This window comes from Globicephala melas, chromosome 20 (genome assembly GCF_963455315.2).
Source record: "Globicephala melas chromosome 20, mGloMel1.2, whole genome shotgun sequence".
NCBI classification, from domain to species: domain Eukaryota; kingdom Metazoa; phylum Chordata; class Mammalia; order Artiodactyla; family Delphinidae; genus Globicephala; species Globicephala melas.
In genome coordinates this window covers 12,247,435-12,272,434 of record NC_083333.1, presented here as the reverse complement: position 1 = coordinate 12,272,434, position 25,000 = coordinate 12,247,435, and the positions used below count along the sequence as shown (strand labels likewise).

General features: G+C 50.3%; 2 protein-coding genes and 8 non-coding genes across 11 annotated transcripts; 5 read left to right on the top strand and 5 right to left on the bottom strand.

Moving 5' to 3' along the window:
- Positions 1–2,067: 2,067 nt before the first annotated feature.
- TRNAP-CGG (transfer RNA proline (anticodon CGG)) lies at positions 2,068–2,139 on the top strand. The gene has a single exon. It is a non-coding gene; the product is annotated as a tRNA-Pro (tRNA).
- Positions 2,140–2,754: 615 nt separating this feature from the next.
- Positions 2,755–2,826, top strand: TRNAD-GUC (transfer RNA aspartic acid (anticodon GUC)). The gene has a single exon. It is a non-coding gene; the product is annotated as a tRNA-Asp (tRNA).
- Positions 2,827–3,184: 358 nt separating this feature from the next.
- Positions 3,185–3,256, bottom strand: TRNAG-UCC (transfer RNA glycine (anticodon UCC)). The gene has a single exon. It is a non-coding gene; the product is annotated as a tRNA-Gly (tRNA).
- A 606-nt stretch (positions 3,257–3,862) lies between these two features.
- TRNAW-CCA (transfer RNA tryptophan (anticodon CCA)) lies at positions 3,863–3,934 on the top strand. The gene has a single exon. It is a non-coding gene; the product is annotated as a tRNA-Trp (tRNA).
- Positions 3,935–10,783: 6,849 nt separating this feature from the next.
- AURKB (aurora kinase B) lies at positions 10,784–15,554 on the top strand. Of its 2 annotated transcripts, none has more exons than XM_060290473.1 (8): positions 10,784–10,907; positions 11,232–11,303; positions 12,940–12,994; positions 13,239–13,433; positions 13,734–13,872; positions 13,982–14,130; positions 15,033–15,207; positions 15,381–15,554. In XM_060290473.1, the coding sequence occupies exons 1-8, from the start codon at positions 10,784–10,786 to the stop codon at positions 15,552–15,554; spliced, it is 1,083 nt and encodes a 360-aa protein (XP_060146456.1). The 2 variants fall into 2 exon arrangements, with proteins under 2 accessions (XP_060146456.1, XP_030717349.1); XM_030861489.2 differs by lacking the exon at positions 10,784–10,907 and adding an exon at positions 12,728–12,830 and having other exon boundaries at positions 11,256–11,303; positions 13,242–13,433.
- A 4,759-nt stretch (positions 15,555–20,313) lies between these two features.
- On the top strand, positions 20,314–22,137 carry BORCS6 (BLOC-1 related complex subunit 6). The gene has a single exon (XM_030861500.2). The coding sequence runs from the start codon at positions 20,372–20,374 to the stop codon at positions 21,425–21,427; it is 1,056 nt and encodes a 351-aa protein (XP_030717360.1). The 5' UTR covers positions 20,314–20,371; the 3' UTR covers positions 21,428–22,137.
- Positions 22,138–22,794: 657 nt separating this feature from the next.
- TRNAI-AAU (transfer RNA isoleucine (anticodon AAU)) lies at positions 22,795–22,868 on the bottom strand. The gene has a single exon. It is a non-coding gene; the product is annotated as a tRNA-Ile (tRNA).
- A 398-nt stretch (positions 22,869–23,266) lies between these two features.
- Positions 23,267–23,340, bottom strand: TRNAT-AGU (transfer RNA threonine (anticodon AGU)). The gene has a single exon. It is a non-coding gene; the product is annotated as a tRNA-Thr (tRNA).
- A 246-nt stretch (positions 23,341–23,586) lies between these two features.
- TRNAS-GCU (transfer RNA serine (anticodon GCU)) lies at positions 23,587–23,668 on the bottom strand. Its single transcript has one exon. It is a non-coding gene; the product is annotated as a tRNA-Ser (tRNA).
- A 416-nt stretch (positions 23,669–24,084) lies between these two features.
- TRNAW-CCA (transfer RNA tryptophan (anticodon CCA)) lies at positions 24,085–24,156 on the bottom strand. The gene has a single exon. It is a non-coding gene; the product is annotated as a tRNA-Trp (tRNA).
- Positions 24,157–25,000: the final 844 nt, after the last annotated feature.

Genomic DNA, 25,000 nt, shown 5'->3' with positions numbered 1-25,000 from the left:
CACTGGGACCAGATTTGTGCCAAGCACTGGGCTGCACGCTGTGCATAACCAAATGAATAAGGCAAACCCCTTTTCTCATAGGAAGGCACAGTCAGACACAGTGCGCCAAGGGCAGGGACAGGGCACTGTGAGAACACGGACAAGAGAAGTGGCATCTCATCGGACCTGAGAGTGGAGAGTGAATAGGGGAGGCTTTCTGGAGGAGGTGAGCTACGTCTTAAAGACCACATGGAAATTTGCCTATGTTCCATTCAACAACTCCATACTCTGTAACAGCCATTATTCTAGGCCCTGGGAATACAGCAGGGAACAATAAGCACAACAAAAAGCGTTTTTAAAAGTAAATTGTGTAATATGCTAGATAAATGCTACACAGAAGAATAACATAAGGGATCAGTATAGGAGGGGAGAGGACTTTGGGGGGTTGGTTATAGAAATGTCAAAGACTTGCACCTGCGCAGCTACAGAGAGATGGAGAGGAGGGGATGAATTCGAGACATGTTTAGTATAAAAAACACTACAGGATTCAGTAACTGATACGATGTGGAGTCTGAAGAAAAGGGAGAAGCAATTCAGGACGTTGCCAGGGTTCCACTTTAGGGAGGTGCTGAAAGGAAGGGTTACTACCTTCTCAAATTCACTCTTTCTCACCCTATCTCTTTCAAACAACTGTGATTGCCCAAAGTTATACCTTAGAACTCAGTGTTTCCATGTAAAGCTTTGACTCCTGTTAAAATGTAAAATACTTGCAACAAGGTAGAGACAACATCAGTAGTTTACGTCTTAGTTCTTGGATTCTAAAAGTGGGGTCCATAGATATTGTATGGATTTTTCTAGAAAAGGTGGCCACAGCTTTCATCATGATCTATAAGGAATTTAGGCTTCCACCTCTGTGCAGATTAAGTGCGGGAGACCAGGTAAGACAGAGGTGACTAGAGACTTGGGGAAGGCGGGCGCCCAAGAGGAGGGAGACAGAAAATGGCACAGGGTGGCAGGAGGGAGATGCCAGATCAGCCCTGAGCACTCCTCACACACCTGAAAGGCCTGGGATGCCGACGGGAAAGGATGGGCTGTTCTCTGCTGCCCTCCCCCGCCGTCTGGCCAGGGACACCTGGGAAAGAAAAGGCAAAGAGCTGAACCCTTCGTTGAACTCCCCTCCACCAAAGTATCTGTGGGTAGGGCCTTAAGAAGGGATGGGACCACAAATCACACGACTGGGCTATGGAACAAGATGGTTCAGCCCAGAGATGCTACGGGGCGGGGGGGGTCGAGTTCAGGGGCCGATCAGAACCCTCCTGGGAAGACTCTCCAGAACAGGAACCGACCTGAGGGAACACGGTAGCTGGCAACTGACCCCATCAGATCCTGCCAGGACTCTTGGCGGCCCCCACGTGAGAGCACGGCGAGTGTATTAAAAGCTTAGAAGCTCGCACAGTTTGGAAAGCCCATCCCCCACCTGACCTCGCCAGCCACTCATCTCAATGACGCCTCCTGCGTGGGTCTTCTTGGCCCCCGGAAATATTCCCTCGCCTGGGCACTACCCTGCGGTCTGGGGAGACTGTGGGCTATCGAAGTGTCGGTCACTCCAGAAGGATGGACAAACGCAGGGACAGAAAGAGGGGCTGGTGTTCCCAGAGAGATCTCAGGACTCATTAATTGTCCCCAACCAGGCAACTCTACCGCTAGTCTTCAAAGCTCTGCGCCGGGGGCTGGGTCCGAGGATGGCGGGCGGAGGCAGGAAGAGTCGAGACTCCGGACTACGGAGTGGCGCCAAGTCAGTTACCGTAGGGAGCGGGCACACGGGTGCTCGAGGCAGTCCTGGAGGGCTGCTCGGGGGCGAGGCCGAGACCACTCCCTCCCACTTCCCCGACGTTATTTCCTGGGAGGAGTCGGAGCTCGCGGCTCTGGAGCCGAGAGAGATTCCCAGACCCCAGCTCCAGAGTATTGTGCGTCGGGGCGGGTGGTCCCCGACCGCGTGCTAGGATCAGGCCGCAGTGAATCACAGTCCTAGGACTGCAGAAAGCCTGGGACGACCTCTAAAGTCGTCCGCGGTCGTTACTGTACGTCGGCTCGTTGGTCTAGGGGTATGATTCTCGCTTCGGGTGCGAGAGGTCCCGGGTTCAAATCCCGGACGAGCCCGGCCTTCCAGTTTTGCGGAAAACAGAGCCCCAAGGCGGTTGTTACTTGGAACGGCGCTGAGGAGGCTGGGCTGGAAGGTGATCAGAGTGAACTGAGGGCTTGAAGGAGGTGTTCCGGGAGCTCTTTTGTTCTGAGTGGACACCCGGGTGGCAGGAAGAGGCTCGCAGCGCGCAGTCCTTCCCAGAGTTCCAGGAAGAGGGCAGGCACCTCTTGACATGGGCAAGACGCTCGCTGTCTGTTCCCCTCCTTCCTACTTGATGCTACTCCTCGGCCTCCAGAGCCTGGTTTCGGTTTGATTGATGTCCGTCAACTTATAGTAGTGGATGACAGTTAGTGAAACGGGTTGGGACCTACTTAGGATTATGTCTGGGAGAGCCCCAGGACTGTCAGAATTCAGGTCTCTGCAGGCTTGGAGGCCGTCTGTCTCTCGGTCACTCCTGCTCGTTTTCGCCCTTCTGGGGACTCGCACTCAGTTATGGTCTAGAACATGCATAGGTTTGGGTCAGCATTTCTTACTGGACGGAGAGACAGCATCCGCAGGAACCTTGTCATTGGCACGCCGCGCTCGGTGAAGATAGCAGATCAAGCATTTGGAGCAAGCAGCGTTCGTCTCATTCCTCGTTAGTATAGTGGTGAGTATCCCCGCCTGTCACGCGGGAGACCGGGGTTCGATTCCCCGACGGGGAGGAGTGCTAAACCTTTTGCACTAAATCTTAACTTCGGAAGTACCCATCCCGGGCCCTAGGATGAAGATAAAAAGAAGACGTGAAGAAAAAGGAAAGCAGAAGAGGGATCGTTTGTCCTGACTCTCAAGCTCACATTCTAAATTTTATATTTGTTTTATTTCAAGTAACTCGTATTTTAAATATGTGGCTAAATTAATTATTCTCTGCATTCACTAGGTTTATTAGCCATTATTCTCGCCGTTCAATAAGCATATTAGACGCGTTCATTGACGATAATTTAAAATACACAAGAAGGCAAACAGCAAAACACTGTCACACGCGTAATTCGGGGCGGGGGGGAAGAAAACTTTAAGTCCTTATGCGTTGGCCGGGAATCGAACCCGGGTCAACTGCTTGGAAGGCAGCTATGCTCACCACTATACCACCAACGCTTCGCTTTTACTGCTACTTATTGAAGTTTATAAATACTGAGTTAGGTCTACAGGGTCGTGGCTTGAGTGATAATGAGTCAGGGCCTAGGCGAGGAACGGACGAAAGCGACACCGACACAGAAGTAACGAGTGCAGTGTGCGAGGCACTCACGTGTGAGCGGCGCTTGGCTCTCGGCACTGCCATTGAGCTCCAGTCACCACGCGAGGGACTGTTTGATTATACCCAGTCTACAGACGAGGAAACAAAAGTCAAGAGAAGCCAAGTAGGGGAAGAGCTGGGATTAAATCTAAGATTTATCCAGGGCGCCAGATCTGCACCAACACTTTATTAACCCCAAAAATAAATCTCAAACCCATGAAGTAATTTCTCTGTTAAGTGAGCTCAATGTGTACCGAGGTTAAAGAATTGGGCCTTAAACCAAGTGCGTCTAAACCCAATTTGTCCAGAGGAGGATGATTAATCCCTTAGTGCGCGCGCATCTAGCCCACTGGTAGCTCGGAGAATGGCTCTGACAAAGGGTCGGGCGGGGTCTGAGAATAAAACTCCGCCCCTTGATGCTGATGATGCATCTGTTCACGAGGTCCGTCGAACAGCGGTTTCGAGAAGGCCTCGTGGCGCAACGGTAGCGCGTCTGACTCCAGATCAGAAGGTTGCGTGTTCAAATCACGTCGGGGTCAAAGGGTTATTTTCGGGAGCTGTATAGTTTTGCAAGTGAGATTCTTTTTCGGGAAAGAAAGAAAAGAATCTTGTGTTATTATATGAAAAAAAAAAAAAGGAACCTGAGTGTTTCTGGGACTTTTTTTCCCTAAAGTATCTGAGTTTTCTACTAAAATACAAATTTTGGAACTTTTATTTTCATCTTACTGTTTCCATCAAATCAACCAATTAAATAATAATACCTTTAATCTCATAGATATTTTAGATATCTTAACACAGAAATTGTTCATAACCAGTCACCAATTCTTGTTCCGAAAATGTATTTTGGGGCAATAAATGTTCTTTATTGAAAAGAATGTAGCAATAATGAATAATTTTAAAGTAATAATGATAATTCATAATCCTCCTAAACCAGTGGTTTAATTTTTGGCAATTTAAATTCCACTTGCCAGGGGTGTCCATAATCTTGTACTCCAGTATTTTCACTTATCATTGTAATAGGAATAGGATTCTATTATCTTTATAATTATAATTTTAATGAACATCTGACTTCAAGGACAATGCTGTAAGTTATTAAGCAATTCTTCTAAAGTTAGACATTCTTGTTGTCTGGTGGTTCTCTGCATTTTTTTCTCATTATTTAAAGTGTTACCATGTACATCCTTTTTTTTTTTTTTTTTTTTGGCCTCTGCTGAATTTGGTCTATGACATGAATTCCTGAAACTCCAGTTTCAGGGTTAAAAGTTCCCCTTAGCTAAACAGCTAACTGCACTGCTTTTGTTACTTTTTCAACTAAAAGCGATTTTCTTTTTTTCTTTCGTTTCCTCTCTTTTTAAAAAACAATTATGTTTCCATTACCGTGTTCTTGTATTCAGTTCAATTTCTTTTTTTTTTTTTATGGCTTTAATCATCTCTGATGTTCCCTCCATGCAGTAGAACATTGGGTATTAAATACAAATATTTTGTATTTAATTTGCATTACATACAAATATTCTCCAGACTTCACTGCCGTCACTAGAAGCCCAGAGCTATGTGTATTTTTGCTGCTTCTGGTATATTGAAAAAAAAAAAAATAACGAAGAAATTTAAGCCATCCACTCCACAGGCCTTGTCTTTCCCAGTGGGGAATTTCTTCCTTGACATCTCTTTCCTTAACTAATAGCGCCTTTGTTAGTGTCACAGGCTTGGGCTGCAGGAGAGGAATTTGAGCCGTCTCACCACAGCGCACAAAGCAGTCACCCACCCAGGCTAGAATCTGTGCCTCGCCTTCCCCTCCTCTCCCTAGTCCCAGGACCGCCTTCCACCAGAGTGGTCACTGTGTTACATGTGTCAAGACTGAGGCTGACAGTTTGCCAGCCTTTGTTACAGAAGCCAAATGTGCTCGATTTGAGAACCGCTGATGACTTAGCAAGGGGACAGCTCAGGAGCGTTGGTAACCTAACGCGGAAGGAGTGTGAAGCTGGCAGTCGGTAATCCTGCATCCCCACCTCGGTGTCCACCCAGAACAGGGCCCCTTTAAGGAGAAACAAAATAGTAATTTTCTCATTCTATCTTTCCTTATACATTAACAAAAATTTTATTCGAGTACAGTTGAGTTACAATGTCATCTTAGTTTCTGCTGTACAGCAAAGTGAATCACTGATATACATATACATATATTCCACTCTTTTTTAGATTCTTTTTCCATATAGGTCATTACAGAGTATTGAGTAGAGTTCCCTGCCCTATACAGTAGGTCCTTATTAGTTATCTGTTTCGTATATAGTATCGTGTATATGTCAATCCCCCTTCCCCCCCAACCATGTTTGTTTTCTACGTCTGTGACTCTATTTCTGTTTTGTAAGTAAGTTCTTTTGTATCATTTCTTTTAGATTCCACATATAAGCAACATCATATGATATTTATCTATTGCTGCACTTTTTTTTTTTTTTTTGGTCACGCTGCCCAGCTTTCAGGATCTCATTTCCCTGACCAGGGATTGAACCCAGTCCAGGCAGTGAAAGTGCCGAATCCTAACCACTGGACTACCAGGGAACTGGGAGACTTACTTTTAACTAGTCTGTGTAAATTTTATCATGTTCATGTATATGTAAAAACCAATACATCAACAGAATGGATAAATCTCACAAACATAATGTTGAATGAGAAAAGTCAGGTGCCAGAGAATATATACTGTGTGATCCCATTTGCATAAAGGTAAAAACAGGCAAAACCAGTATGTGGGTTAGAAGTCAGGACAGTGGTTACTCTTGAGACGGGGGGGAGTGACTTGAAAAGAAGGCTGGGGGTCCTTCTGGGGTGCTGGTAATATTCTGTTTCTTGATCTGGGTGCTAGTTACCCAGAGGTGTTCAGTTTGTGAAAATTTGTCCAGCTGGACATTTTCCAGTATGTACACTTCAATAAAACATTTTACGATGCATCAGAAGTGTAGTGTAGAGGCTTCTTGTCCCGCCACATGGGCAGGGGCACTGTCCCTGCTGATCCAGTCCCTGAGGATGCACACATGGACCTGGAGGGGGCCTCAGGCCTCAATCTCAGTGGCAGGGATGTTTGGTCCAGGCCTGCAGTTTGTACCAAAGATGAACACTTGGGCTCTAATGGCCAAGAGCAAACCCCAGCGATGCTGTTTGACCTGGGAATGCTCAGGAGGAGTCTGGATGGAGGAGAGCAGCCAGGTCTTGATGCACCTACTCAGCTCATCAGCGTTGCCTCAGGTTTACCTTGAGGAGGACAACTTAGTGGGGAGACATGGGGAGTATTGGCTAGGCTCCTCCAACAAGGCCCTTCCAGAACCTTCTGAGTCTACTACTCCTCGTCCCTGGAAGGGGCTTATTGGCTGACGATGAGAATTCATGTCTTGAAATTTCTTTGTGGGGGAGGGGAGAGAGGGGAGAGGGGGAGGGGGGACTTCCCTGGTGGTCCAGTGGTTAAGGCTCCACGCTCCCAATTCAGGAGTACCGGGTTCGATCCCAGGTCAGGGAAATAGATCCCCTCATGCACGCTACAACTAAGACCCAGCATAAACAAGTAAATAAATTTCTTTGGGGGATATTCCATTATCAGAAATAAAAGGACTGACACGTGTGCCTCACACACATTACAGTATCCCAGCCATCCAGCCTGACCTTTGGAACACGCTACATTCTGACCCTTCCCAGTCACTGGAAAATTCAGCTCTGGGAGTAGAATAGTGACAATTGCCCCTCAAGGACACCTCTCAATGTTCCTTGGTCAGTAGCCAGAATCCCCAATCTAACAGGAACTGGGAGGCAAAAGCAAAGCAAGAGGAAAGAAGAAAAGAGTTAGACCTGGAGGAATTTGCTCATTTCCACCTTTATAAACTTGGGGAATCCCTGCGGGAGAGTGGATGCTGAGCTTGCCTCGCCGAAGAGAACAGGCCACAGTTTTGGATGGGGCTGCACTGGAGGTAGATTGCTGGTACTCAGCGTGGCCCGCAGACTGGCGCCACTTCATGAACTGTTGCTTTTATGTCCGAGATGAGTATAGAATTTGAGAGCTACGTATTTAAAAACTCTTACAGCATCTGTCAGAGTACTTTTATAAACGTTGGTTATAACCAAAAAAAAAAAAAAAAAAGCGAGCTTGTTATTTATTTTTTTTTTGCGGTACGCGGGCCTCTCACTGCTGGGGCCTCTCCCGTTGCGGAGCACAGGCTCCAGATGCGCAGGCTCAGCGGCCATGGCTCACGGGCCCACCCGCTCCGCGGCATGTGGGATCTTCCCGGACCGGGGCACGAACCCGTATCCCCTGCATCGGCAGGCGGACTCTCAACCACTGCGCCACCAGGGAAGCCTGATCTTGTTATTTTTATATTTTTTAGATTTCATTTTTCAAGGAACTCATTTTTATTGTGTTTTATAAAAGTATCAATCTGTGATGGATTGACAATAATTAAGGCTGGTTCTTCCCTATAGATCGTTTGAGGAGCACTGGGGTAAATAACAGAGATTTTGTTCACTAACTGGAACAGGCAGCTGATAGTTGCCTAGCTGCTAGAACAGATAGGTTTTGTTTTGCTTTGTTTTTTTGTGAATAATACAAATCTCAATTTTATGCTGGCCCATCAACTATTCCTGAAAGGCCAAATGTCTTCCGACATAATGTGCAAGTGGGAATTTAAAGACTCCGGGGGACAGAGATACTGTGTGGGATCTAACAGGCATATCCCACCCATGCACTGTGTCCCTGACAGGCTCTAGAAAAGTCTCCCTTCACTAGATTATGAGGCATAAAGTATACTGCAAGCGACAGGATTTTTATAAAGATCTTCATTAGCTAGTCACTCTATGCCAAATATGTTGATAAAGGCACTGAAATTGAAATGGGCTCCTTGATCTTGGAAAGCAGGGTTGGGCTGACCCTGAGTGAAAACAGCACTGTACCTCCAGTGGCACATGCCTATTTCTACCACCACACCCCCGATCTGCTTTAACTGTAGGGGCTGGAAGAGATACTCACAGTTACCAGCCTCCTTTGCAGTACTCATGTGACACAGTTCTAGGCAAGGAGATATCTACTGGGAACTTTTTTTTGGGGAGGGCTGCTCCTTGGGGCTTGTGGGGATCTTACTTCCCTGACCAGGGATCAGACAGGGTCCCCTGACAGTGAAAGCACCGAGTCCTAACCACTGGGCCGCCAGGGAATTCCCATATTGGGAACTTTTAGAAAGGCTTCTGATTTTCCTGATAAAAGAGACAGAGACTGTTGGAATCCATCTTGCAATGGGAAAATGTTAAGAGAATCACGGAGAGGCCAATCCAGATCTCTAACATTGTTCAGTTCCTGAGCCAAACTATCTACTTTCTGATTTCTTGTTATGTAAGAGAAAATAGATGTCTACTGTTTATGCCAGTGTTAACTGAGTTTCCTGTTACTTGCAGCCAAAAGCATTGTGAACTGATCTAGAAACCCATTAGGACTTATTTCATTTACATCGGGGTGAATCATATGAAATTGGTATTTTCTGTAGGTCAGAATGATTGACTGTCAGTAGTTTTGCATCATTCAACCCAAATGACTACAAACACTCTAGGTCTGTAGATGTGTGTCAGTTAGTATGCTTTTAACAGCAAATAACAGAACTCTTAACTCAATGCATTAGAGAAGGAAACCTGTTGGGTCATGGAAGGAAATGGCTGAAATAGGCATCCAGACGTTCAACATTGTCATCAAGTTCTCGGGTTCTTCCCAGGCCTCTCTTCTGCCTTCTACAATGTCAGCTTCGTACTCAGCCTGCTCCCTGCAGGAGCACCCCCACCAGCAATGCAGGCTATGTGCTTTCTTGCCCAGTTCCAGCAGGAGAAAAGGAGCTTCTGTCCAGCATTCTGGGCAAGAATCCTAAAATTCCCACTAACTGACTCACTAAGGTCACATGCTTATCCCTGAACCAGTGACCATGATCCCAGAATAAAGGGTGTTGACTGGTGTAAATCAGACAGGGTCCACTCCTGGACCTGGGATGGGGTCAGCTTCCCTCTCAGACCCACAAAACTCTAGTTGCTTTCAGGAAGTGGGAATCGCTGGGAGAATGGATGCTGGCTAGATAACCACAAAGTCCTCTACAACGTGTCTCCATCAAGTTAGCGATTTGGGGCTGGCAGCAACAGAAACCAACAACACAGAATGGGGAGACAGGTGGTTCCCTAAAGCGAAGTTAGAGTCTTATTATTAGAAGAAAGATGAAGGGTGCTGGACAGGCAGTATTTACAAATATCCACTAGTTATTTCATAGAAGGTCCCAAAATCTATTTATTTAACCCAATAATGAAATTTGGCGTTGGAAAGAGCAGAGAAGGGAGTGCGGCAAGAAGGAGAAAAGTGAGAGTGGGTCCAAGCAATTTGGCCTCGGTTGGGGGACCTGCAGAGAAAGGTCCTCTGGTAGAAAATTCTTATTAGGAATATGAGTAAAAGACTCAAAGAACAAAATAATAATGACATAAGAATAAACGCACATGGACTCCCCTGGTGGTGCAGTGGTTAAGCATCTGCCTGCCAATGAAGAGGACACAGGTTCGAGCCCTGGCCGGGGAAGATCCCACGTGCCCCGGAGCAACTAAGTCCATGCGCCATAACTACTGAGTCTGCGCTCTAGAGCCCACGAGTCACAACTACTGAAGCCGGTGCCTAGAGCCCGTGCTTCTCAACAAGAGAAGCCACCACAATGAGAAGGCTGCGCACCAGAAAGACCCGATGCAGCCAAAAAAACAACCCCCCCCCACAACATTGTAAATCAACTGTATTTCAATAAGGTATTTAAAACTTAAAATAATAATAATAATAACAATAATAATAGGGCTTCCCTGGTGGCGCAGTGGTTGAGAGTCCGCCTGCCGATACAGGGGACACGGGTTCGTTCCCCGGTCCGGGAAGATCCCACATGCCGCAGAACAGCTAGGCCCGTGAGCCATGGCCGCTGAGCTTGCGCAACGGGAGAGGCCACAACAGTGAGAGGCCGGCGTACCGAAAAAAATAAAATAAAAAAAAAAGAAACACACGTGCAAACGAACAAGCAATAAAACTTGAATAGAGAATCTGACTTAGTATATCAAAGGTAGCATTTAAATTCCCTTGGGAATGGTGCAGTTTGTTTAACAAATGATGCCGGCATAACTGGCTCTCTGACAAAAAACAAAGTTAAACCCTAGTTCATACAAGGATAAATTCCAGATATATCTATGACAAATTTTAAAAACAAAACAAAACAACAAAAAAAACCCATGAGACTATTTCGGGGGTCGAGGGAAACTTTCCTAAGCCGGAACCCGAGCTGCTCCGGCGCTCGCATTCCACCTTTTCCATTGGGCCCCTAGGGCTACGTAATGGGACACCCATCCAATGAGGACTGGGCATGGGCGGCGCGGTCAGCCAATGGGGCCAGGGCGGGAGATTTGAAAGGACCTCTGCGTGGGCGCGGCCGGGAAGGTTCAGTTGTTTCCCAGCCGCCAGGGAGGTGGCTGTGCCGCCGGCTCCAGGTGAGCTGTCCTCCTTTCGGGGGCCTTGCGCCGGGAGAGGTCAGGTGATCCGGCAGGTCGGGGGGTCCGTTGGGCGGGCCCGCACGCACTCTGCCGGGCTGCTGGTTGCTCTAAAGTGGAGAGAGGGTCCTGGAAAGGGGTGAGGCCGGTAGCAGGGCTGGGGCAGCGAGGCGAGCTCCGGGATGCGCCCTGATGAGGCCAGCTTGTAAACCTGCTCCCTTTCACCAGGCCCAGACAAGCGCTTCCGGCTAGATCTGTCCGACCCCTCACTCTCTCTCTCCTTTTTTTCTGCTTCTCACGGCTCTGCTTCTCTTCTCTGCCCAGTTCCCTCCCCTTTCCCTTCTAAGGATGGCCCAGAAGGAGAACGCCTACCCCTGGCCCTACGGCAGGCAGACGGTAAGGGCTTTCCCACTTCCCCTCCCCCCACCCGCGTGGCGAGGTCCCGCTTGCAGATTTGAGGTCCTGCAGAGGGCGATCCTCTTACCACTTTCTTCCCGGCTTTGCACTAGTTTATGGGCCCCAGTCTGGTCACTTGTAGCCACATCCTATCAGGTGCTGCCAACTTGAGTTTGACCAGCCTGTGAGGACCTCTGCAGAGCTGAGCCTATTTGTCACATCCAGATGACATCTGGGACTGAGCAGGCAGGGTCTGGCCTTTTGGCCATGATTCCCAACCCTTGTCCTGAAAAAATAGGCTAGGCAGGAAATAGAAATAGACTCTGGAAGGATTTAGATACGTTTATAAGTTTAAAAGGTCCAGGACAAGTCTAAATTAAGAATTTAGAATTTATTTTAATGACTGGTGTGAAGTAAGCATTCAATGGCTTTATTTTCCAGTTGTCCCAACACCTTTCACTGAAGAGTCTACCCTCTCATTTGAAATGCTACCTTTGTTACATATATTAAATTCCCACATATATGTGGATCTATTTCTGCACTCTGTTTTGTTCAACTTGCTTATTTGTAAATTCCATGCTAATATCACTGTTTGCAAACAGGTCTGTAGGGGCACTGAGGCTTTCTTCCTCTCTTGGCTAAAGAAGAAAGAAGGGGCCCTGCATGGGCTTTGCTCTCTGTTTGCGGGGCTTGAGTATCCTGGGGGGGGGGGGTCCGTATGTCCCCTTGTCCACCAGCTGCCTCCCTGGTGAATCTCTGAATGAGGCTGTCAATAGTGGAGGCTGAATGAGAAAACATTGTCATGCCCACACTGGTCACTCCTAAAAGAAAGGGGTGTATAATACTCAGAAGTTGAAAGTGAAAAGTGGTCCAGGGCCGTTAGAGTAGCCCTCAGTGTCCTAAAGCCTGTTGTGGCAAAGGGGTAAATACTGAGATTTGCTGAACACTCAAGGCCACAAGGACCTTATCTGAGACTTAACAGACTGAGCTTAGGGGACCATGAGAATACCGCTGTGCTAAAGCTCCTTGAATTTTGTGTGTTCATTACCCCAGCCTGTACTGCCCCCTGGGGTGGGGCACTGGGTAAAGGAGTGGTGTTATGGACAAGACTTTGAAGGTTGGACAGCCTTGGGCCTGAGAATGTGGAGTGGGCCAGGGCCAAAGAGGTGAGAGGTTAGGTGTGAGGGTAAGTCCCTATCTTAGGCTGACTTAGGTTGTTTATTAATAACTCATTTTCTATGGGGCTCTGAGCAGAGTCTTCGGGCTGAGTAGGAAAATTGTGGTCTCAGTGTTCCTCTTTGAACTGGGGATTGGGTAGGTGGGTGGGTGGCTTTATAGCAAGTCCTGAAATGCTGCTTGTAGCACATTCCAACCCGGTCACTGGGATAAAGGCACTCTCAGAGCTCCCCCCTGGTCCTTCTCAGGCTCAGTCTGGCCTGAACACCCTGCCCCAGAGAGTCCTCCGGAAGGAGCCTGTCACCCCCTCTGCGCTTGTCCTCATGAGCCGCTCCAATGCCCAGCCCACAGGTAACTAGGACAAGGGGAGGGCATCGACCTGAGGGGACTAGGGTCTGGGAAAGGTGGATGGGGATGAAAATGTCAAAGGATGGCCTCAATTTCCCTGTTCTTTCCTTAGCTGCCCCTCTCCAGAAGGTGGTGGAGAACAACAGTCGGACCCCAAACTTCTCAATGTAAGCGCCCCAAGCCTTGGGGTGGCAAGAGAGGGGGAGGGACAGTGAACAGGTAGGAAATGGGGGAGGTAGAAGGTAAGGGCAGGAGGAGTAGGGAGGCAAGAAAGCCTGATCCATCCTCAGCTCCCCTGGAAGAGAAACAGGGCTGCGGGCAGGATGGGCTGAGGTGCAGGGAGAAGGCAAACGCCTCAGGGGACCGACTAACCGGTACTCAGCTGCCTACCACCCCCCACCCCCCCTCCAGCAGGCGTTCCTTCACAATCGACGACTTTGAGATTGGGCGTCCTCTGGGCAAAGGCAAGTTTGGAAATGTGTACTTGGCTCGGGAGAAGAAAAGCCATTTCATCGTGGCGCTCAAAGTCCTCTTCAAGTCTCAGATAGAGAAGGAGGGTGTGGAGCACCAGCTGCGCAGGGAGATCGAAATCCAGGCCCATCTGCAGTACGCGGCAGCGCCCTTCGAGCCACAGTACCCCTGGCGCCTCAACCCCCCGCTCCTCTTCCAATCCCACCACATCCGGACTGTCTTCTCTGCAGCTGTGGTCAGGCAGCCCCAAGGAGCTCTCAGTCCTGGCCAGAGGCTTGAACCCAGAGAGCTGCGTCCAGTTCCCCCTTAGCACCGCCAGCCTGGTGTCCCCTGCCTGGCCCAAGCCTGACCCAGTTTGCTGCAGTGGGACCTGTCATCTTTCCCATTTCCTTATGCCAGGATACAGCCTGATGCTTCCTCTGTCTCCTCTCCCAGGCATCCCAACATCTTGCGTCTCTACAACTATTTCTATGACCGGCGAAGGATCTACTTGATTCTGGAGTATGCCCCCCGGGGGGAGCTCTACAAGGAGCTGCAGAAAAGCCACACTTTTGACGAGCAGCGAACAGCCACGGTCGGGGCGGGTGGGCACCTGGGGCACCGGCCGGGGGCTGGAGGCTGGGGGGACGCTGCTTGCAGCCCGGGGTCTATCCTTGTCTGACTGCCTGTCGTTGGCCCCCCAGATTATGGAGGAGCTGGCGGATGCTCTGATATACTGCCACGGGAAGAAAGTGATTCACAGAGACATAAAGCCGGAGAATCTGCTCTTGGGGCTCCAGGGAGAGCTGAAGATTGCTGACTTCGGCTGGTCTGTGCACGCCCCCTCCCTGAGGTATGGTGGGCCAGGAGGCCGGCCCTGGGGGTGAGGCTGGGGCATTCAAAGTAAAACCGCTCCAGATCTTGTTACCCAGAGACATTCTGGGTGGTTCTTATGTAAATATACAGACACAGCAATATCTTTACAAAAATAGGAGACTCTCTGGGAACTCCCTGGTGGTCCAATGGTTAGGACTCCGCGCTGTCACTGTTTTGGCCCGGAGTTCAGTCCCTGGTTGGGGAACTAAGATCCTGCCAGCCACGCGGTGTGGCCAAAAAGAAAAAAACCAAAACAGGAGACTCAGTTTTGCCACCCAGGTTTCTCACTTGAAATATATTGGGACCTTCTTGCCATATCACTGAGAATACGCCCACGTCACTTTTTTTTTTTTTTTTTTGCGGTACGCGGGCCTCTCACTGCTGTGGCCTCTCCCGCTGCGGAGCACAGGCTCCGGACGCGCAGGCTCCGCGGCATGTGGGATCTTCCCGGACCGGGGCACGAACCCGCGTCCCCTGCATCGGCAGGCGGACTCCCAACCACTGCGCCACCAGGGAAGCCCCCACGTCACTTTTAATGCCTTCATAATAGTGCATAGTAGAGATGTCACCTGATTAATGTAAGCAGGATGTGCTTGATGGACATTTGAGATTTTTCCTTTAATTCTAAGGTGAACATTGCCCTCATATCTGATTATTTTAACACACAGCCCTCAGTGTGGAAACGCAGAGGCAGTGTGTAAGCCCACCTCTGGGGCTTTAGTGTATGTCTTCGCCCCACTCCTACCCCAAAGGCTCCGTCAGAGCCTGGTTGGAACACTCCCCTGGCACATCCTGGGGTCTCTGGGCTCCCTGTCAAGCTTCAGGGAAAGGAGAGAAGGTCTGGACCTGGGATCCCTGCCCACTCACCCCCACCTCCAGGAGGAAGACAATGTGTGGCACCCTGGACTACCTGCCCCCAGAGATGATCGAGGGGCGCACGCACAACGAGAAGGTGGATCTGTGGTGCATCGGAGTGCTCTGCTACGAGCTGCTTGTGGGAAACCCCCCCTTCGAGAGCGCTTCCCACAACGAGACGTATCGGCGCATCGTCAAGGTGGGAGGCTAGCCCCGGGTGTGTGGTTGGGGTCTGTGCTGGCCCAGGGGCCAGGGGCAGGGAGTGGGCATATCGTGGTTGTGGGGCTTACGTCACTCGCCAAATAAAATGGGCAGTGAAGGGAAAGCAGCCAGGATGAAAGCTGGGGCCCTCCTTCTCCTTTACCTCTGCAGGTGGACCTGAAGATCCCCCCTTCCATGCCTGCAGGAGCCCAGGACCTTATCTCCAAGCTGCTCAAGCATAACCCCTCAGAACGCCTGCCACTGGCTCAGGTCGCAGCCCACCCTTGGGTCCGGGCCCACTCCCGGAGGGTGCTGCCCCCCTCTGCCCTTCAGTCTGTCCCCTGAACTGTCCCTGTTATTTTCTCAGTTGTGTCTGTATGTCTGTGTATGTGTAGTTAGGAGAAGGGGTCCCTGGCCTGTTCCCGCATCTGTCTTCTACCTCCTCTTTATCTAATAAAGGCTGAAGCTTTTTGTACTGATGAGTGTAGATGTTTACAGGCAGAAATTGCTGTGAAGGAAGCTGTCACCTGTGGGGAGGAGGCGGGGGAGTTGCCCATGCCGGGTGCCAGGACTGGCATTGCATCACTGCCCCTGGGAGCACCCTGCCCTCTCAGCTCTAACCCCCACCTGGTCAGCTCCACCCCACCCCCAAGTCTTTTCTTTCCCCTGCTCTGACTCCCAGACCTGGGGATGCTGGGGGCTTCAGCTCCACTCTGCTACGCCTGCACGCCAGCCATCTCTGCCCACCTTCTCTTACTACTTGCTCTTAGTTGACCTCTATTCTTTCCCTCTTCTGGTTCACTCCTGCCGACCCGGGAGCAATTGAACATTGTTGTACCCAGAAGTTGTTTGTTTTTCCGCTTTGATGAGGCTCTAGCACAGGAGTGAATAGAAGCAGTCATTGGTTCCTAACCTAAGGTTTAAGGTTTCACTGCTAGATACATGATGCTTGCTGTAGATTTTTAATACATGTCCTTTATCAGGTTGAGGAAGGCCTGGTCACTTCCTAGTTTGCTAAGGGTTTGGGCGTTTGTTTCGGGGTCAGCCGCAACAGCATGCGGGATCTTAGTTCCACGACCAGGGATCGAACCCGCGCCCCCTGCAGTGGAAGCGTGGAGTCTGTTGGGGTTTTTCTGAATCAAAAATAGGTGTTGACTTTCACCTACTGCTTTTTCTGCATCTGTTGATTATTTGCTCTTTTAAGCCATGTGGTGAAGAACATCAATAAATGTTTTTATTTTCATCTCAGTCACTCATGCTATATTCAATTCCTAGGGTTGCTGTAACAAATTACCACAAACTCGGTGGTTTAAAACAGCAGAAATGTATTCTCTGACACTTCTGGAGGCCAGGAGTCCACAATCAAGTTGTCTGCAATGCCATGCTCCCCTCAAAGGCTCTAGGGGAAAGTCCTCCCTTGCCTCTTCCAGCTTCAGGTGACTCTGGGCACTTCGTGGCTTGTGGCTGCATCACTCCAGTCTCTTGCTTGTGTCTTCACACAGCCTTCCTGTCTTCTCTCTTTTCTCCTCTGTGTCTTATAAGAACACTAGTCATTTGATTTATGGCTCACCCAGATAATCCAGGATAATATTGTCTCACGATCCTTAATTACATCTGCAAAGACCCTTTTTTCCAAAAAAACATCGCATTCATAGGTTCCAGAGGTTAAGACACAGACATATCTTTTTTGGGGCTACCATGCAACCCACTACATATGCCCATAGATTAAAACAACTGAACGATGTTATAAGACTTAAAAAAAGCCCAGAAAACCCCTAGAGTCTGCCCATTTCTCCCCCCACAGACAGCCTATTCCAAATCCTTTTATGGGTTTGTTTTGGTTTTGGTGTTTACCGTGTATTTCCAAATCACAGGCTTCTGTTGCTACTTCTTAAGTTTTCAGTTTTAGGCTCTATCTATTGTTTTCCTGCTACAAAATGTACAGGTTTCATTCTTTCACTCCACTGCCACCATACACATGTGCATTCTCTGTCCCTACATCCTTCTGATGCAGTTATATCAAAATTTTGGTTAGATTTATTCGTTTGACAATAGTTATTGAGTGCTTTCCACAGTCCAGGCACTGTTCTAGAGGCAGGGGAGTGAATAAATAAGAAAGAAAAAAAAAAAAAATCCTCTGAGCTCAGGAAGGTTGCAAATCTAGAGGATCAATGTCAGTATCCAGTGTGTATGTTATGACCATGAGATGCCAGCCAAGCTGTCTCATGACATTCTATACCTTTCTTTTGGCATAGATGCCCCTGAAGTCAATAGCCTGTGTTATTTTCTTAGCCCCTCTGAACAGATCACACCTCCAAATTCTCCCCCAGCCTGAGCACTTAAAGTTATCAACATTCATCAGTTGGGCCTTCATTGCATCATATGGGCCTGAGATGGAGTATGAAAGGTAAAAAAAAGCCCATTCTTAGCTCATAGGCCATATAAAAATGGGTGGAGAGCTGGATTTAGCCCACAGGCCATATTTTGCTGACCCCTAATGTAGTGGACACTGTTTTGCTCCCCCATAGCCCCTCCTCCGTCCTCCATTGTGTCGCTGCTACTTCAGTTTGGAGGGAACTGACCCACCTCTAGCTCCAGGAGGGGCATAATTGTTCTAACCTAATCAGTCAATTCTTCAATCACCTTGCCAGAGTGATTGCTTCCAAATCCTAAGTCAATAAGACATGGTATCACCCTGACCAAAGTGACTAAATTGGGCATGTGAACCAGTTTAGGCCAAGGAGATGTGACGAGAGATTAACTGGGGCTCCTGGGAAAGATGCATCGGAAGCTAGTCCTTCCTCCCCTTCTGGAAGGTATGGGAGTATATCAGCCAGGGCTTCTGGTTGCATGCAACAGAAAACAATGCAGGTTCATTTAAGCTGAAACAGACCTTATTATGAGCATCCTGGGTAATTCATGGAATCTCTAAAAGGACTAGGCTTGGAGTCTACACAGTCAGGAAAAATTCCACTGCAGAAGTGGTCCAGTAGACCATGGTGGAGCCTGAGCCATGTGCTAGGGAATCTGGGAAAGTGACTGCTTGGTATTCCAGCTTTTGTAGTGGGAGATGGGCTCTGCTTAATGAGGTGGGAGAGTCCTCAAACACTGGGATTCAGATCCTGGGAGGCCCAAGAGAATGACAAACGATCGCAGTTATGGACTGAATATTTTTGTCTCTCCAAAAATTCATATTTGAAGTTGAAGCCCCAACTCCCAATGTGATGGTATTTGGAGATGGGACCTTTGGAGGTAATTAAGTTTAGATGAGGTCATGAGGGTGGGGTCCTCATGATGGGATTGGTGTCTTTATAAGAAAAGGCCAGAAAGCTAGCTCTCTCTCTCCATCATATAAGGAGACAAGAAGGTGGCCGTCTGCTAGCCAGGAAGAGAGACCTCACCAGGAGCAGAATCAGCTGTCACCTTGGACTTACAGCCTCCAGAACTGGGAGAAAAAAAAATAGATTTTGTTAAGACACCCAGTTTATGATATTTTTTTATAGCAGTTCAAGCAGACAACTATAATTCCCAAAGAATGACAAATGACATAGTGCCACCATGAGGAAGCCCACTTGGGATAAAGCTACTCCCTTGGGAAGAAACCAGGCCCTTTATGACAGTGTTAGGGCACTGAATGCAGGCTTCTCTGACACCTTAAGACCATTATTGTATGACAATAAATTCCCCTTGTTTTTGTTTGTTTGCTTTTGTTGATTCAACTTGTGTCTTCTGTCACCTGCAGAATACAGAGCATCTGCTTGCTGAGGAGTAAAAGGAAGACAAGGACGGGGGTGTCATTCCCAAAGAGAGGGGGAGAAGATTACAGTAGACCATTGGTCTCATGCTGTATTAGTCAGGGCTCTGGGTGCAAGTGATAGAAACACATCTTGAATGAGTTCAAGCCAGAAAGGGGAAATTAATGGCCTAGGGTCATTTAATTAATAAATATTTACTGAGCACCTACTATACGCTAGGTACTGTTCTAAGCACTGGGGCTACAAATGAGAACAAAACCGACGTAAAGTCTTACCCTCATGGCACTTACATGAGCAAGTAAGCAAAATGTATAGTATGTCAGATGGTGATAAGTGCTCCGGAGAAGAGGTAGAGAAGGAAGATGGGGAATTGCTGGAGAAAGTGGTTGAAATTTTAAACAGACTGTAAGGGGAGGCCTCACTGAAAAGATAACATTTGAATAAGGACCTGAAGGAGAGAAGGGAAGGAGGAATATCCAAGGTGAAAATTTTTCTTGGTAGACCCAGCCTCAGAAAAAGGGGAGGGCGGGAGGGGAGTTGCAAGAGCAAGTGTAAAGCCCTGAGGGGGCAGCATGTCTGTCTTGTCACAGGAGCTGTGAGGAGGCCAGGGCGGCTACAGCAGGACCAGTGAGGGGAAGAGAAGGAAGAGATGAGATCAGAATGGTACCAGGGCTCTGAACTTCAGGGCCATTAATTTATTGAATATTTTACGTAGTGGCAAAATCACATACCATCCTCCAAGAGGAGAGAGACTCAGACCTGGAGGGGACAGGAGACAGAGAACAGAGTGCCAAATACACAGGAAAGCCCTTAAAAGCCCGCTTCGCTGTCCACTGTGAGTCGTTCTGGGCAATTCATCTGCTCGGTCTGTTAGCCGAGGACGATGGAACGAACCATTCAAGCTCTGCTGAGAATTCTGGTTTCATCCTTCCTGATCAAATAGTTGCGGTTGAATCCCGACGGTCCAAGCAGGATATACTACTTCCATCCCCAAAACCTCCTAGGAACCCCAATTCTGGTCCGCACTATAAGTGTTTGTTAAGCAGCAATTGTGGGCGTGACAATTGTGGGCGGAAAGAGCCCAAGCCCCGCCCCCGGAGGACTCCGTTATTTCAGGATCTTCACCTTTAAGATCTGCCCCCTCAACTTTTTGAAAGGGCGGGGCGACGAGCGTAGCTGTCACCTCCTTCTTTCCACCCCGCTGGTTCTCACGTGCGTTCAGTCGTTCAATAACAGCTCCTCTCCTGGGACTTCCTGGTTGCCGGGACCAATCAGAGTGTTCTTCCCGTCCTGACCATTGTGAGCCCAAGGCCAATCGGCGCGCCTCTACAACGCCCCTTAAAGGCGCCGCCAACGCCTCCTGAGCCGGGGCGAACCAATTCCTTGGCTCCTGCCCCCAACTGCAGTATGGAGTCGCCCCGGGGGCGGCCTGGGCCCAAAGCAGGCCTTCTAGCTCTGGGGGAACAGCAAGCCGCGATCTTCGGCGGCGGCCCGGGCCGAACGGCCTCTGAGCCGCCCTCAGGCCTCCGGTTGTCCGAGGAGGAAGAGGCCGAGAACGTTGGGGGCGCGAGCCGCCTCCCCAGGGCGTCCCCGAAGACTTCGAGCTGCAGCTTCGTCCACCCGCCAGAATGGGAGGCTCCGGAGGAAGAGCCGGGCCGCGGAGGGACGCCTTCTGGGGCAGGGAGCAACCGGGGGGCGCCGGGTCCCGAAAACGACCCGTATGCGTCCTCCCGGCGGAAGGACCCTGAGGACAGGCCTGCATCCGAGGGCGTCTGCCGTCGAGGGAGCCCTGGAGGAGGCGGGTTGGATGTTGAGCAGGAGAAGGAAGACGACGAAGAGGCGGCGGCAGCCAGCAGGGCTGGCCGTTCCTTCTCCAGCCGCCTTCAGGACAGTCGCAGCCTGGACGGGTTGAGCGGGGCGTGCGGCGGCGCCGGGTCCTCAGGGGGTGCAGAGTGTGGCGCGGGCGGCGGGCGGCGCGCCACTATATCCAGCCCCCTGGAGCTCGAGGGCACGGTGAGCCGCCACGGCGACCTCACCCACTTTGTCGCCAACAACCTGCAACTTAAGATCCGCCTGAGCGGCGCCCCTCAACCCCCGCCCCCTGCCCCTGCGCGGCCCTGTTCGGCGCCCCCACCCACTCCGGCCATTCCTCCCATCGACCCCGACGTGCTGCGGGACCTGGAGAGGCTGAGTCGGGAGCTGGGCGGCAGGGTGGACCGTCTGCTTCGCGGGCTGGGTGGTGCGGTGCAGGAGCTGACAGCGCTGAGCGTGGGCTGCATCCAGACCTACCGTGATGCCGTGGACTCCCTAGGCGAAGCTGTGGACATGAGCATCAAGGGCATGTACACCCTGCTGGCACGCTGTGAGGAGCTGGAGAGGGCTCTGCAGCCAGTTCAGGGACTGGCGCGCCAAGTCCGGGATATCCGACGCACCCTGGAGGTGTTGGAGGCCCTGTGCAAGTGACCGGGAGGGCAGGAGAGGCCTGGCAACGCCAGGGTCCAGCAGGATCCTAAGGACTCTTCAGCGAGCCCTGGTGGGACCTGCCCGCTGAGGGGAGGCCTATATATTGGAGGCTCTTCCAGATACATTTAGTAGGCCCGCGACCACTACCTGGGCCTTATGCAGGTGTACACGGGGAAGTTCTAAAGCCTCTCCTGGTGGGTGGGGTTGATGCTCTGCTTCTATTCAGTTGGCCATCTGCAGCTACCTTGTTCTCCCAACTCTCTTCCCTAGTTAGAGCACCATCTCTGGGAAGCCAGGGCTTTAGGTCTGGGCTTGGGAGACATGACTGCCATATGTTCTCAAGAAAGGAGAACAGGGGAGGCTCCAGCCCCACTGTGGCCACCCTGACCTCCAGTGGTCACATCTCAGGTGCCAGGGGCTGTGGGAGCTTGAGCCACAAGCTTGGCCACACACCATGCAGACAAGGATGCACACTTGCAGATGGATAACCCCCTGCTTCTGCCCTCTGGCCCCCTGCCCTCGCACTTCCCCAGCCATAACCTGGGTGGAGCTAGAAGGAATGTATTGCATGGTAGAGGGGGTGAGTTGGGAGGGGTCTCACTGCTCTCAGGGTTCAGACAGAATTGTTGCTGGGTTTGAAGCCCACCTGTTGTGGAGTGTTCTAATCAGTTTTGGCTTTCTGAGTTTTTGTGGAATTAAAGTGCTGCTGCTGCTAAGGGTGAGACTCTGTCTGTGTGGGGTTAAGGGATTGATGAGCCAAAGGTATGGGCATGAAGGTCAGTCTTTCCGTGGAGTTTTCTTGGGGCCGGTGCTGCGAGTGGGGTGGGGGTCCCAGGCCACATGGGGAAGGATATGGTTCCTGCTCCTGAACAGCAGAACGGAGGGGAAATGTAAGACACAGATCTGGGCTCAGAGACCCAGTAAAAGCAGAATCAGAAGCAAGGTGATCCAGAAGAGAAAGGGAAAGGGTCGTCTTCTCAGTTCCTGGGCAAACTGGACATCTTGGCTCTGGAAAGAGTGGAAACACTTGCTAACTCCTTTCTTGACCCCATTTCTCACACTCTGCTGATCAGTGCCATATGTATGGTCTGAAACCATCTTTGTTACAATCCCGGACAGCCTTCCATTTACCGTCACATAGTAAATTCCAGGAGCCCCCCGTTATGGTCAGGAGATTTGGAAACAGAGATCACAGAAAGAGATCCAGTTTCCTTAGACTTTTCTGCTCTCTCAAGACACTACGACTCGGAAAGAATTTAAGCACGTTTCTCTTTGGGGTGTGAAAAGTTCCGGTATTAGAAATGCTCCACAAGCCTTCCCTAAGCAACAAGAAATTAGCAGTACACATTTTTAAAATGTTACGTTACTGGCCCGTACGGGGATCGAACCCGCGACCTTGGCGTTATTAGCACCACGCTCTAACCAACTGAGCTAACCGGCCAGCTGACAGGGGCCTCGAAAAAATGAATCTATGTAAAATACAAATTACTGATCAGTCCTCTCTTCAGGAAAATTTTAAAATGGGTAAGATTTTTGGGGGAGACAGGAAAACAGAATACGAAAACGGAATCACTTATCGTTTCGGGAAGCAACATCCAAGCCAAAACACTGACAAGCACAATAATGCCACTATGGTGCTTGGCGGCAGATCGAGGTGCAAACATACAGCTTAAGACTGACGACATGCACGTAGCGTTGACGCACACAACCGGAAATAGAAAAGGCCGCCTGATAGCAACTAGCAGATTCCCAAAGAGCTGTGGAAAATTATGTATGTAAGCGCCAAATGCCCACAGCTCTTTCCTTGCGGTGTTTGCAAAAGGTAACTGATACCTTCGGAGGCACCGCTGGGATTCGAACCCAGGATCTCCTGTTTACTAGACAGGCGCTTTAACCAACTAAGCCACGGCGCCCGACTTATATAGTTTTCCACCTCGTTTCCCTGGCCAGGTCAGTTCTATGGCAGGTGACTGAATGCCAGGGTGCCTTCCTCACCAACCTTTGGCCGTACTGGAAAACAGGGTAGAAGGGACGAAATCCGCGGCCGCAACCGAGAGAGGGTGAAGGGGCGACACAGAAATTGAATCCTGGCAGACCGAAGGTAAGAAGAGAAATTCTTGGATTATAAAAATCGAAGGCAGGCTACTGCAACCGCAAACCGACGAGGATGGGATTCGAACCCACGCGTGCAGAGCACAATGGATTAGCAGTCCATCGCCTTAACCACTCGGCCACCTCGTCCACGAGCAAGTCACTTAGGATCTCCTCTCTGGGGTCTGGACTCTTCTCAGAGTAAGCGTGAGCCCAACTACGTCGCGAAGGGAGGTGAGTCCCGAGAAATCTCGCCCAGCGGCTCGCAGAGCTCTGGTTACCGAGCGACCTTCTAGCTTGCGCCAGCGCCAGACCCTCTGGGTTGAGCGGTACAGAGCGTGCGTCAGTCCTCAGGAGACCCGCTATCGGCCCAGATTTACAGTACCCGGATCTACCACAAAAACTACCGCGACATCATTGCGCTCCCCCGACGGGGAGACTTCGAGCCGGGACCCTCCCCTTCCGGCCCCTAGGAAGAGCTTCTTTTCTGACTTGCGCAATGGGGCTCCAACCGGGTTGAAAATGAGAATAAAGAAAAGTGAGCAGAACTTTACAAAGAGGGAAGCTGACCCCGACGTGATTTGAACACGCAACCTTCTGATCTGGAGTCAGACGCGCTACCGTTGCGCCACGAGGTCCGCCGCCTGTACGGTTGGACATGTCCCCTTATGGCCATTGGACGGTCAGGCTGTCGGGTCCCGACGATCGAGGCTCAAGAGCCGAGGGCCTTCCGAAACTTCTAAAATCCCGCGGCGTGGTGCCTGCGCTCTCCCTCCAGCATCGTGGGACCCGCAGGGCCCGCCGCACCCCGCAGGGCACGGCTTTGCGGCCTCCCGGCCTCCTGCCGACCAGCAGGCGGCCCAGAGCTGGTTCCCTGGGGGACCCTGAGCTCACAGTCCAGCGGGGACGGACTGGCACAGAAACTTGTGGAAGGACGGATACCAGGCAGAATGTGGTGGAGCAGTGCCAGAGCTCCGGGCGCGTAGGGTCAAGAGATTAGCTCCCCCAGCGGCGGTCTCCTCCCGGGCTGCACACTACAGTCGCCTGCGGGACCTTCCAGATAGCCAAGCACAGGCCCCAGATTTGGAGATTCTGATTTAAAGGTGCAGGGTAGAACCCCGGCATCGATAACTGTCAATTTTGACAATTCCGAGGAATCATTTACCTACAATGAAATGCACAGATCTTAAGTGTTTATTTTGGTGAGTTTTGACAAAGAACAAAGAAAGAAGACCTTTCCTTCACCCTAGAAGGTTCTATCATGTCCCTTCCCAATCAATCCCGCCGCTCCCTTCCCAGAGGCAACCACTGTTCTGATTTCCATCGCCATAAATGTAGGTATCTTTTGAAGCTCCCCAGGTGAGCCAGAGCTGGGAACTTCTGAAGAGTGATACCAGAAGCTTGCAGAGACCCCCCATTTGCTTCTTGAAGGGTAAGAGGAGTTCAAGGGGCCAATATGGTGAAAGAAGTCAGGCTGTGTCT

Coding starts and splice junctions, on each gene's coding strand:
- AURKB (XM_060290473.1), top strand. CDS start 10,784: ATGGGCGGCGCGGTCAGCCAATGGGGCCAGGGCGGGAGATTTGAAAGG. Junction 12,995..13,238: donor CGGACCCCAAACTTCTCAAT/GTAAGCGCCCCA, acceptor CCCCCCCTCCAG/CAGGCGTTCCTTCACAATCG. Junction 15,208..15,380: donor CGTATCGGCGCATCGTCAAG/GTGGGAGGCTAG, acceptor TTACCTCTGCAG/GTGGACCTGAAGATCCCCCC.
- BORCS6 (XM_030861500.2), top strand. CDS start 20,372: ATGGAGTCGCCCCGGGGGCGGCCTGGGCCCAAAGCAGGCCTTCTAGCT.